Below are 12,621 nucleotides of genomic sequence, written 5' to 3' on the forward strand. Positions count from 1 at the left end.
TCTTACATTCGCTGTTGCTTCCCCCTCGCCCAAGTTGGGAATGCCCAAGGGACTCGGCTTCCAGGGGCTGGTGAGGTGCCGGCGGGGGGAGCACTCGGGCTCCCAGGGGTCTCGGCCCCCAGCACCCTCCCTGGCCCCTCGGAAGTCACTGCCCAGCGTGTAGATGCGCCAGCTGCCGTCTACACTGAGGGCCCCTCCAGTTTCACAGGATCCACAACTACTGGCCCCTTCCTTCTGGTCCCTGGTGGCACAGAGGGGAGGGAGGGATGGAGGAGAAATGGCCGCCGGCATGCGGAGGGCAGAGGCTGGCACCCCGGGGCCCATCCCAGGCCTCCCCAGGCTCATCCGCCCACTGGCGCCAGGGCAGAGACCAAGGTCGCAGAGGAAACCGGAGCCCGCTGCGTAGACACGAAACAGGAGGCCCATGACTCTCTCCAAACATTGGCCGTGGCGTTCTCTGAAGTCCCGCTTTGTACTGAGGCAGCTGTAATAAGTTTTGGAAGACAGGGGAAGGTTTCGATTACGGAGCAAGGCTGCTCGTGGTCGTGTGTGTGTGTGTGTGTGTGTGTGTGTGTGTGTGTGTGTGTGTGTGTGTGTGCAGGGGCGGAGAAGGGGGAGGTTAAGATGTTCTTCTGAATCAAGGTGAGAAAATTTGGCACACTGTCATTGGCAAATGCCGTAACATCGAGCCATTGCAAAGGCTTTGAGTGTGTGTGTGTGTGTGTGTGTGTGTGTGTGTGTGTGTGTGTGTGTGTGTGTGTGTGAATAAGGGGGACAGCAGTGGAATCAGTTCATAACTGGCACTCGGCAGCCCGCTCGACCACAAGTAAAACAAGCCCTCAGCTGTGCCTCGGCCCCGGTGTTCCCCGGCGCTGGCGTCCCTGCTGGAAGCCGGCACGGCGGAGTCGCGGGGCTCATGAAAGCGCCCATTGTCCGCGGGCAGCGTTACTGCGCGCTACACGCACAGTGTTTGCTTGTGAAACGATTTATTAGAAACAAGTATGTTTCAGAAAGAGGGCTCGGTTTGAGACTCAGCTGATCTGGCTTATGACATTTAAGATTTTAGAGAGCCTTTGTTTCGAAGAATAAATATTTAGGGCCACTGTAAATATTTATCGGGAAACACGCAAACACACACGCATGTGCCGGCAACACTGGGACACGGAGCCAAGGAATGAATTGATCCCCACGGTTTGCTCGAGGCAGGAAGGAGGCAACTTCTCCAAGGCTGCCGGGCGTGGGGGACGCCTCGGAGCAGGGCTGGTAGCACCCAGCCCGTGGGCAGCCCTGGGGAGGGGGCTGGGACCGTGTCTGAATGTGTGTGTATGTGTGTGTGTGTGTGTGTGTGTGTGTGTGTGTGTGTGTCTGAGTATCTGGGATATGAGTGTCTCAGTGTGTGTAATGTGTGTATCTGAGTGTGTGGGTGTGGGTGTGTCTGAGTGTGTGTGTGCCGTGAGCGTGTGTGAAGGGAATTGGCAGCGGTGTGTAAGCAGACCTTGGGTGCTGGCTCCTCAGCGTGGCCCGCCCGCCAGAGTGAGCATTTCTGCTGAGTTTCCTCCTTTGTGGGGGGCCTCGGCCAGCAGTACCGGGGGCTGCACCTGGTGGTCCTTGGGGGACCAGTTGTGATGTTGGGATTCGAATGAGGGTCGTGCCTGTAGCCACACGCTAGGCAAGTCCCTTCTCCTCTGTCCCCTACTCATGCTTATGCCTTGGGGTTGTCAGGGATCGGACCCAGGGCCTCGCCAGTGCTCTCCCCTGACCTCCACCCCCAGCCCTCTTCCGGGATTCGGGCCGGGAGACCCTGTCCCTCACTTCTAGCTTAGAAGGTGACCAGTGAGCAAGGGGACTCCCGCAGGCCCAAGGCACAGAGGATGCTCGCCCCGGGCACTGAGCGTCCTGAGCACTGGACAGGGAGCACCCATCGGAGAGAAGACAGCTAAGCCCGCTAGAGTGTCCAGTGGTCACTGCGTGGAACTGACTGCACCAGACCGGATGTGTGCAGACAGACCCCCCAGCTGGAGCTGGCCCGCAGCTCTTCACAAACTTAAGGCCAAACACAAAGAAAACATGGGTGCCCTTAGCCGGCCCCGGGCCCGGGGAGAAGAAGTTGCTAAGAACCCCGGGTTGGGGCTCCGGCACCGGGCAGCCCGGGCTTTTGTCTCTGGGGCGTCATGGCCCAGTCGGCGCTGCCCTGTGAGCCCCCACATGTGGTGCCTGTGACCCCCGGGCTGTCTCGGGGACCCCAGTTAGCAGGAAGAGGAAGCGGAGTGAGTTCCACGGGGGGGAGATGAGTCCAGGTGCTCCCTGGTCTTCTCACCGCTTTGGGCTTTCAGTTGCTCTTCCTATCTATCTATTTATTTATTTATTTATTTCTTGTTAAAAATTTGGGGCAGGGGGAGGCGGAATTGTGGGGAAGGGTGGTTGGACCACATACAGCAGTGCTCAGGGGCTACTCCTGCCTCTGTGCTCAGGGGTCAAGCTACTCGTGCCGTACTCGATATGCCAAGAACAGTAACAACGACGGTCCTCGTTCCCCTGACCCTGAATGAGCCTCCAATATGCCATCGGGCGACACCAGCATGACAGGGACGAGTGGAGACATTTCTGGCATCCGCTCGAGCAAATCGATGAGTAATGGGATGACAGTGATAGCGTGATAAAAATTTGGGTGGGGGAGGCAGAATTATGGGAACAGGTGGTTGGACCACGTACAGTGGTGCCCAGGGGATACTCCTGCCTCTGTGCTCAGGGTTCACTCCCGGCAGTGTTAGGGGGACCCAGGGGTGCCTGGGATCAAACTGGGGCTGGCCGTTTGCAGGGCAAGCCGTGTCCCTCGAGCCATCTCTCTATCCCAGGTTTTTTCCTTTTTTTTTTTTTTTTTTGTGCTTTTTGGGTCACACCCGGCGATGCACAGGGGTTACTCCTGGCTCTGCACTCAGGAATTACTCCTGGCGGTGCTCAGGGGACCATATGGGATGCTGGGAATCGAACCTGGGTCGGCCTCGTGCAAGGCAAACACCCTCCCCGCTGTGCTATCACTCACTCCAGCCCTCCCAGGTTTCCATTTTTTAAAATAAGGGTTAAAGCTTCTCTCACGCACCCAGAAGTGAGACCGGCAGGGGTTCGAGCCACTTTGGGGATCCTGGTGACCTTTAAACTTTTACTGTTGCGATGATTTAGTTTGGGGGCCGCACCTGGTGGTGCTCAGGGCTTAGTCCTGGCTCTGTGCTCAGGGGTCATCCCCAGAGGGCGCGAAGGACCGTAAGGGGCGCTGGGGATCAGACACGTGTCGGCTCCTTACCTGCTGGACTATCGCTTCGGCCCTGGGTGACCTTTAACCCTTGACGTGGGGTGTTGAACTGACAGCGCAGATCAGGCTGTTGATTGATCGTCCGGAGGTTTGGGGTAAATCTCCGAAGGGAACAGATGTCGGGGGAGGGGCCCGTCCCCCTGCCGCTCGCTCGGCAGCTGAACTGTCCGAGTGACGTCGTCGAGCCTCGGCTGGCCCGGCGGCCACAGGCAGCCCCGTGCGTGGAGCGCTGGTAAACTCTCTCTCTCTCCCGCAGAGCGCTCCCCGCACCGGCCCATCCTGCAGGCCGGGCTGCCCGCGAACGCCTCCACGGTGGTGGGCGGTGATGTGGAGTTTGTCTGCAAAGTGTACAGCGACGCGCAGCCCCACATCCAGTGGATCAAGCACGTGGAGAAGAACGGCAGCAAGTACGGCCCCGACGGGCTGCCCTACCTCAAAGTGCTCAAGGTGAGAAGCCTCTGGGTCCTGGGGCCCCCAGAGCCGGGGGCGGTCGGTGGGGGGGGCAGCTCCTGCGGGGGATATCGGCCCCACGGGGGTCCGGCATCCACCTGCTCCCTTCAGCCGTTTCTCCACGCCGAGACCCTCGACGGGACCCCGAGGCGTGGCCGCGTGTCTGAATGTGGGGGTGACCGTCGACGCCCTCTTCCTTGCAGGCTGCCGGGGTGCGCTGGGTGCAGAGCGCCCAGCTCCGGGTCCGGCCGCCGTCGACTGCTCTCACGCTGCTCCTTCCTCCCCCAGGCTGCTCACTCGGGCGCTAGCCAGTTCTTGCAAACCAGTTAGAGTTTCCTCTTAGTTTTTAATCGTGGTGCCGGAGACCTCACGCCGGCGGCGAGGCGGGTACTCACCTCCACAGTGCTCCCTGGGGCTTCTGCTCTCGAAAGAAAACCCTTTCACCTTCGAAATGGGGTTCCCACACCGCCGAGACGACCAACTTCCGCAAATATTGCCACGCTCAGAAAACATTGAACAAGGAAACCTTTAAAAATTGTTTCAAAAATTTTATTTTTATTTATTTATTTTATTTTCCTTTTTGGGTCACACACGGCGATGCACAGGGGTTCCTCCTGGCTCATGCACTCAGGAATCACTCCTGGAGGTGCTCGGGGGACCGTATGGGATGCTGGGAATCGACCCGGGTCGGCCGAGTGCGAGGCAAATGCCCTCCCTGCTGTGTTATCGCTCCAGCCCTGAAAAAATTTTATTCTTAAATGGATTTATTTATTTATTTATTTTTTTATCCAATCACCGTGAATTACAAAGCAGCAGAGAGATGGGTGACTGAGTTTCGGGCATACGTGTCCCAACCCCGGGCCCCATCTGCCAGGCCCTCTGCCCTGCACGATATTCCCAGTTTTGCTCCTGCCCCCAGCTCGCCTCTGTGGCCGGCACTTCCCCTCCCCACTGCCCCAGTGGTCCCTTCCCTGACTTGGCCCCCTCCGTGCCAGGCTTCCCACGGAACCCTGGTTCTCCTGCTCCTCGTTTCTGTTGCCTTTGGGCACTTGACCTTCCCCTGGACGTGTCTTTCCAGCCCACAAGTGAGGGAGACGGCTCTGGGTCCATGGGGCTCCCTGCCGGTCCCCCACTCCCCTCCCATGCAACACGTCGGCCCCCTTTGCTTTCGAGGTCTGTGTCACTGACCGCCAGCCGTAACCGAGGCTGCCCAGTGCCTCCTGGCTCCCTGGCATGTCCAGGCGCCTGGGGACACGCCCCCGAAGGACCATTTCTAGCAGCCGGGGTTGCTTGGCCCAGAGCTAAGCCCGCGCGCGCGCTCTGGTTCCTTGCCGCTGAGAATGCTCAGGGCCCCAAGTCTGGGCGGGACGGTCCCCGCTCTGCCGCTAGGTATCGCTCCCCCGTTTGCTCCCCTCTCCCCCCAGGTCACCCTCCGGAACCCACCGACGGACTGATTCTGTGCTTCCTAAGCCCCACAGCCCCCTTTTGTCGTCTGACTTTTGTTCCCGTGGTGTTCTGGTGGTGGGAACCCTCGAGAGTGCCCGTCCTTCCTGGCCGGCCGTTACACCGTTCTCCTGTGTTTGTTCCAGCACTCGGGGATAAATAGTTCCAATGCAGAAGTGCTGGCTCTGTTCAATGTCACGGAGGCTGACGCTGGGGAGTATATATGTAAGGTCTCCAATTATATAGGGCAGGCCAACCAGTCTGCCTGGCTCACGGTCCTGCCCAAAGAGCAAGGTAACAATGCTTTTGGTTTTGTTTTTGTTTGTTTGTTTTTTTTTTTTATTATTTTTCCTCCCCCCCCAAAAGAAGGCTGGATATAGAAGCTGAAAAAGGAGTTGGTGCTTTGGGAAACTGCAGACGGCTTATAGGATAACTCTGTGGCCTGGGGACATTCACGGTCGTCTCTCTCTGGGGATGTAGCTGGCCTCCGCCCGGCAGCCATGGAAAAATGCCCACCATGTTCAAAGTGCTCGCAATTATTTCCTCTCAAGATGGCCCGCTCCCCTCCCCCACCGCCCGGTTTTTGAGGTGCTCCTTCTGGTCTGGCTGGTTTGGGCTGCTCGGGCCCCCATCATTAAGGCATCATTTTGAGCGTTTAAGCACACACCTACTCTTGTGTTGAATTGGGCGCGTTGGCTTATCAGCAGAACGCACACCTCCTCCGGCCCCCTGGCTCGAGGGGAAGTATCGGCACCTTCTCGTCTGTTCGGCCCAAACACCCTTTTCTCTGTGATTGAATACAGACTCTCTGTGCTCCCCTGAACTCACGGCGTGTCCATATCGCCAAGCGGATGTACCGCTGGACGCCCTCGAAGGCCACGGGTTGGTTTTCACACGCACGTCCCTGGAATCCTGATAGGGAAAGAAGCGCAGCCTCGATTCTTGGCAGCCCACCTCCTGCCTGTGCAGGGCAGAGCAAGTCAAGGTGGTCGGTAACGCTGGAGTGAAGACCCCCAGATCTGGGTCTCCACCGTGGCCTTCCCCCCCACTTTCCCCCCAACTGCGCCCAGCATTGGACTTCACGGCCCTTTCGAGAGCCCTCAACCAGCTGGACCAGAAAGCAACTCAACCCTCCGGGCGACCCCCCTTTTGGAAAACCCTCCCCTGAGCCCCAGGCAAAGCAACACTCAACAGACACGGATCCGTGGGTTGATTTTTCCATGAGTTGGACTGCATGCATGTGTAGGTGGTGAGCCGGTGTGGTGACGGGCCTGTGGCGGTGAGCTGGTGGGTCAGTGTCGCTCCCTGTCTCTCGGCTGTGGGCTTTGCGGATGGGGCTGCAGTCGGAGTGGCCCGCCGCCGGCCAGCCCCCCACGCTGGGCCCCCGGTGCGGTGCCTCATGGTTCCGTGGCCTCCTCCACCGTCATCCCTGTGTCGTCTAGCCTGTTCTCTCGCTCCCCTTCTCTTCTAGGCCGCCGGTGTTAATACCACGGACAAAGAGATTGAGGTTCTCTATATTCGGAATGTAACTTTTGAGGATGCTGGGGAATATACGTGCTTGGCGGGTAATTCTATTGGGATATCCTTTCACTCTGCATGGTTGACAGTTCTGCCAGGTATATACTGCTCTTTCTCTCCATGGGTTGTTTTTTTTCCCTTTTCTTGGTTGATTGCTATAAAATTAACACAGCTTCTGTTCTCAGAAATGGTCCCTTTGATCCTGGTGTAAAAAAGATTTTATTTTCGTTTTTTCTCCAAATGTTTGAAATGGCCTCCCTCCCCCACCCCCGGGGATTAAAAAAAATAATAATAATAATGTTGTCTTGAAATTCACTTATCACGAGATCCCACACTCACGTTTTCAAGTGAGATTCCAGAGATTTGCCCCGGAGAGCCCCAAGGGGTGGGGAGCCCCTCTTTCCCACGAGTCCTTGAGTTGTGGTAGAAACTCACTCCCCTTCTCAATTTGGTCCACAAAGAAGTTCGAATTACTTCGTGCACTACCAAGTAATTCGCGCTGGTCCCAAACGCCAATGTGCTGCCATCCCAGATGCACCCTGATGGATTTTGTTCCACTTTCTGTTGTCAACATGATGGAGAGAGTAGGGGGAAGCGGAGGTGCCTGGGGAGAAGGCTCTGGAATGGAGGGTGGACAGAAGCAGTGTGTTGACCTACCTGGGGAATCGGTGGCTTGCTGCATGTCGCGATAGAATGAGCTCTCAGCTTGCTTTTCTGCCAAGCATGAACTACCATCTCGGGCTCGATGTTATTTCTGCTGACAGAGAAATGAACATCGCTGCAGCCCCTGGTGCCTCCGTGTTGCCGCTGTCTGAATCTTTCTCCGTCCTCATCACTTACCCAATAATCCCCCTCTCTGCTGATGCTTCTCTCTCATTGTCATTTCATTTGTGAAAACTGCCTCGACTGTGGTTGGCTGGCGTGTGATGTTTTTACTCCAGTTATTAATTCCCTGTGTGTAGGGTGCTGGCCTGCATGCTCTTTATATACATACATATATATATTTATATCTAGTCCCCAAACAAAACAAAACAAAAATATCGATCATCTCATTTTGTGCTGTGCTGCTTAGAGTTTTACTATCTTGCAAGGGATTTTTTTTTTTTTTCTGATTAAAACGGATAAGCTTCCGGGAATCCCATTGCATTCATTTCGCCCTTTGGTGGTGAATCTGCTCTCTGAGTATTTGCTTTGAAACAATGAAATGCCTCTAATGTTGAGCTTGCTTTTCGACTTGCAGTTTTGATTTTGCCCGTGCTGGATGGGCACTTAACCGACTTGCCTGGCAGTACTAGCACCGTTAATAAGAACCCAGTTTGAGGGAAATGGCATTTGGAAATGCACTGCTTGTAGATGAACCGTTGAGGGTTCGAGAGGGAGTTCCCCGAGATGATCGAAAATTGGCATAAGAGCCTAATTCTCAGGAAGTAATTGTATAGGCACCCATGCAATACCACTTCTGTTTTTTCCCCTCTAAGAGAAAGGGGGTAGATACCAGTAGAACCAGATGCCCCCAAAATAGGAGTGGTTACTGGTGAAGGACCCGGCAAGCTTTTACAGCATGGCGTTAACGTTCTCTATTCTAAACAGCTCAGTCTTGACTGTAAATGTTTTTGTTGAATGATAGACTCAGCAATTGTAAGGCATTTGAAATTGCTTGGAACTAGCTACGTTGAGGAAGTTGGTATTGCATCTCAGAGGGGGCTGTGTTTCACCGGGGATAAATCCCTGCACAGCTCCCTTGGAAAGTGCCCACCCTAGTAAGCTGGCGGGCATTGTCACAGCCCCCAGGGAAACGGAAGTGGGCATGGTGTCGGCATCAGGATTCTACAGTTGGTGGGCTATAGAGCCCACGGGGAGGTGGTCCTTCAGGTTGTGGCTGGTGACTTGCCCTGGTGCAGAATGCAGCCATGCCACCCTCCCTTCATACTCTGATAGCAGCCAACCCATCACTACCTTCCAGGTGCCCCCTAAGATTAGGACTAATGACCTTCTGGGCCCTGGACGGGGAAAGCCAAGAGCCCTGGGCTAGTCACCTCCACTTGTGAGAGAGGTGGGGGCCGTACCCCAGGCCACCCTGACATTCTGTAGGAGGGCCGAGTCCTTGGGAAGCCCATTTGGCTGGGGGAGTGCTGGTTTAACGTTGGTTCTGCCTCGACGCCTGCCCGCAGGGTCCTAACTCTGTGGCCTGCTTATCCATTCCTCCCCGCGACCTGCAATCTAGCGCCCGTAAGAGAGAAGGAGATCCCGGCCTCCCCAGATTACCTGGAGATCGCCATTTACTGCATAGGGGTCTTCCTCATCATCTGCATGGTGGTCACGGTCATCCTCTGCCGCATGAAGAACACCACCAAGAAGCCCGACTTCGGCAGCCAGCCCGCCGTGCACAAACTCACCAAGCGCATCCCCCTGCGGAGACAGGTAACAGAAAGTAGATAAAGAGTTTGAAAAACTTTACTGCGCCCCCACATCCCAGCCAGTGGGTGGGTCCTTTTCTCTGCACGGAGCTTCCCTGGGTGAGGCGGCCCTTGCGTGCTGCTTGCTGGGTCTTTGAGAGTTGGTGTGTGTGTGGGGGGGTCCCCGGATGGAGTTTTGGTTTCCAGACTGCATCGCAGAGAGAGAGGTGGAACTGTCGGGTGGGCTGGACCTTGCCCGGGGTGGGGGTGGGGGTGGAGGTGGGGGCAGTGTGTAGGGTGTTGGGTAAGACTCAACTGCCAAGGCCTCCTTGTAGCTCTAGTTGCTCTTGTCCCCTTGTGGTTGGTGGAACGCACCTTTGGAGCGTGGTGCACGCCTCTCGTTGGAAAGGGGGGGGCCCTGGTTCTCCGCCACCATCGGGAATCTGCCCTGTCGTTGAGTCTGGAGTGCTCCTTGCTCCCAGCCGGCTTCACGTCTTTCTAGAGGAAAGGGCTGTTGTTTGCCTGAGTCACATCCTTGTGAGTTGCCCACAGGTTGTGGTGGCGGCGTTGGCGGTCGAATTGAGAGTTACGTGTTGAGTAGGTTCTAGCGGGTTTGTGATTTGCTTTATTTTATTTCTGTGGCATTGAGCAGCGCCACACTCAGCCTTTCTCAGGGTTCACTCCTGAGCGATAGCACAGCGGGTAGGGTGTTTGCCTTATGTGCGGTCAACCCGGGTTCGATTCCTCCGACCCTCTCGGAGAGCCCGGCAAGCTGCTGAGAGTATCCCGCCCGCACGGCAGAGCCTGGCAAACTACCCGTGGCGTATTCGATATGCCCAAAACAGTAACAGGTCTCTCCATGGAGACGTTACTGGTGCCCGCTCGAGCAAATCGATGAGCAACGAGATGACAGTGACAGTGACAGTGACTCCTGGCTCTGTGCTGAAGGACTGTTACATGCGGTGTTGGGGATGGGACCAGGGTCGGCTGCATTCGAGGCAAAAGCCTTCCCTCTCCTTGGCCTGTCTCTGCAGCCTTCCTGGCGTGCTTTTACCCTCCTGTTGCGTTGCACCCCTTGAAGAGTTTGTTTTACTTTGGGGAGACGGGGGGGACAGTAAAGCCTGCAGAGCTGCTTCGGTCCCTCCCTGCAGAGTTCAGGGGGACAGGAAGTGCCCGCCTCCTGCCTCTGTGCTCCTGCAGATGGCCGGGGCTGAGAAGGGCAGGAACCCAGAAGGCTCCTGAGCTTGACTCCCGTAAAGTTACCTTTTCTGGAGCCGGCCAGCCCCCGGGCCTTGTCTCCGGGTGTGTTTCTCTAGAACATTCAGCTGGCTCCAGCCTCAGCCCTGCATGTCAGCCCCGGGACCTCCAGCGGGTCACCTGCAGGGCCAGCCTTTCCACGTGCATCCCTGGCAAGTCTCAGCAGCACTTGGAGAAGACCCCGGCCCCTTCGGCCCCGCCTCCTCCAGGGCTGCAGGTGACGAGCCCAGTGTCTGGCCTGGGCGGTCAGCTGGTCAGCCGGCGCTCTGGCCTGCTCAGCGGGTCCCCCGGGGAAGCTGCGTTGCTCATTCTTCACGGAGACGGAGCGTCAGTGGGGGTGGGCCTGAGTGAGGCGAACGCCAAGCCCCCCCCCCCGCCCGTGTACACAGCAGGGGTTCAGGGGTCCCCGGGGCCCCGCCCGCCCTCCCCAAGGCCGTTGCTATTAAAGTGATGTCGCCGTCGTTCTCGGCGACACCCAGGCGCTGACAGTGCCCCCCCCGACTCTGGAAAGCCCCGAGGAAGGCGACTCTGGTGACCCCGAGGGACCGTCAGTGACCTTGAGGCGGGCCCCGTGCCTCCTCCCTGTCCTCTCGGCCTCACTCTTCTCCTTTCCTTCTTTGTGGCTTGTGTCTTTGGGCCACTCCCAGCAGCCCTTAGTTCTTAGTCCTGGCTCTGCACTCAGGGGTCACTGGCGGCCTTGGGGGACCCTCTGGGGGACCCTCTGGGGGACCCTCTGGGGGACCCGGGATCAAACCCAGGCTGGCCATGTGCAGGGCACGCACTTACCCACTCTACTGCCTCTCTGGCCCTCTGAGCCATTCGTGCCTCCACCCCCTGGGAGCGGGCCTGGGTGGGGAGGCTGCAGAAGGGGGTGGCCCTGCCCGTCTGTCTGTCTGTCTGTCTGTCAGGGAAGGTGCTCCTTCCGGGAGGAAACCCTGGGTTAGGCAGAGCTGGACCGTGTCCCATTATCCTTTCATCATCTTGTTTTCTGGCGACTCTTCCAGAACCTTTTGCCCCCTTTCCTGGCTCTTCGAGTCCTGGGACCCGCTCTTCCCTTCCCTTCCCTTCTCTGTCTTTCTGGTCCACGGGCCTTTTTCAGGGGCTGGAGAGGACTCTTGGGGTCCTGCAGTCTCTCTCCTCCCCGCCTTCTTCCTTCCTCCGTCACCCCCGGGCAGTGCCTCAGTGGCCCTGCCTTTGACCTGTCCTTGGTGACGGCTGGAGAGAGGAAGGGGCAGGGGACGGAGCCCGGCCCCCGAGAGAAACCTGTAGGCTGGAGTTAGTGGGAGTGGGGCCCACCGGACCCACCTTCTCTCTCTCCATCAACGTGGGGCTCGTGGTGCCTCCCTGAGAGACACCGGCCAGCCCGGTGAGGGCTCGGGTACCTGGATCAGGGGCTGCGGGGCTGTGGCAGCCACGCGTGCCCAGGAGGGCCTGCACGGGGGTTGGGCCCAGAGAGAAACGCCAGGGGGTACCTTTCCCTGGCGTCAGGCGAGCCAGCGGCCCCCACCCCCCGCCCCCCGTCATGGCACAGAGCGTGGACGGTCCTCAGCACGGTGACTGCCCGGCCCGAGGTCATGGCGCTCACCGAAGGGCCATTTCTCTGTTCGGGACAAGAGAATGGGGAGTGTGACTGTGTGTGGGAGAGTGTGGGAATGAGAACGGGAATGTGTTTGCAGGTATGTGAGTGTGCGTATGTGAATTAATATGCGAATGTGTGTGGATGTGTGGATGAGTATGTGAATGTGTGTATCACGAATCACAAATCCCCGTTAATCGTCGATTTCTCGGGCGGGCTCAGTAACTTCTCCATGCGTCCTTTCCCTGAGATCTTAGAAGTCTCTCTCGGCTCGGCCCTCCCAATGATGCCGCACTGGAGGCTCTTTCAGGGTCAGGGGAATGGGATCCAGCTTGTTACTGGATTTAGCATATGGATACACCATGGGAAGCTTGCAAGGCTGTCCCATGTGGGCAGGAAACTCCCAGAAGATCACCAGTTTCTCCCGGAGGGAGAAGTAGGCTAAAGATATCGCTTCTGGGAGCTTGCTTTTAAGTCTCTGGGTGCTGATCGTTGATGGGATTACACACACCTGGGTTCCTCTGCCGTACGTTCATGCGTGAGGCCTGTCCGAACGTGTGGAGAGGGGCCTCGAGCATGGCTGTGGCGAGGTTTCGGTAGTCTTCGGCCGCCGGGAGCTCTGCTCGGGGTGGGGAGGGAAGCTGGAGCCCATCCCCTCCGAGGGGCCCCGG

General features: G+C 57.5%; 1 protein-coding gene across 6 annotated transcripts in view; it reads left to right on the top strand.

Moving 5' to 3' along the window:
• The window catches only part of FGFR2 (fibroblast growth factor receptor 2), a 100,986-nt gene that overhangs the window by 63,629 nt on the left and 24,736 nt on the right, over nucleotides 1-12,621 (top strand). For 3 of the 6 annotated variants that reach the window (XM_055118759.1, XM_055118763.1, XM_055118761.1), the window contains 3 exons: nucleotides 3,567-3,757; nucleotides 6,675-6,819; nucleotides 8,946-9,148. In XM_055118759.1, the coding sequence (XP_054974734.1) occupies nucleotides 3,567-3,757; nucleotides 6,675-6,819; nucleotides 8,946-9,148 (539 nt within the window). The remainder of the gene's footprint in view (nucleotides 1-3,566; nucleotides 3,758-6,674; nucleotides 6,820-8,945; nucleotides 9,149-12,621) is intronic. The other 3 variants (XM_055118760.1, XM_055118764.1, XM_055118762.1) reach the window with 1 other exon arrangement.

Source organism: Sorex araneus, chromosome 11 (assembly GCF_027595985.1).
Source record: "Sorex araneus isolate mSorAra2 chromosome 11, mSorAra2.pri, whole genome shotgun sequence".
Classification (NCBI taxonomy): Eukaryota; Metazoa; Chordata; class Mammalia; order Eulipotyphla; family Soricidae; genus Sorex; species Sorex araneus.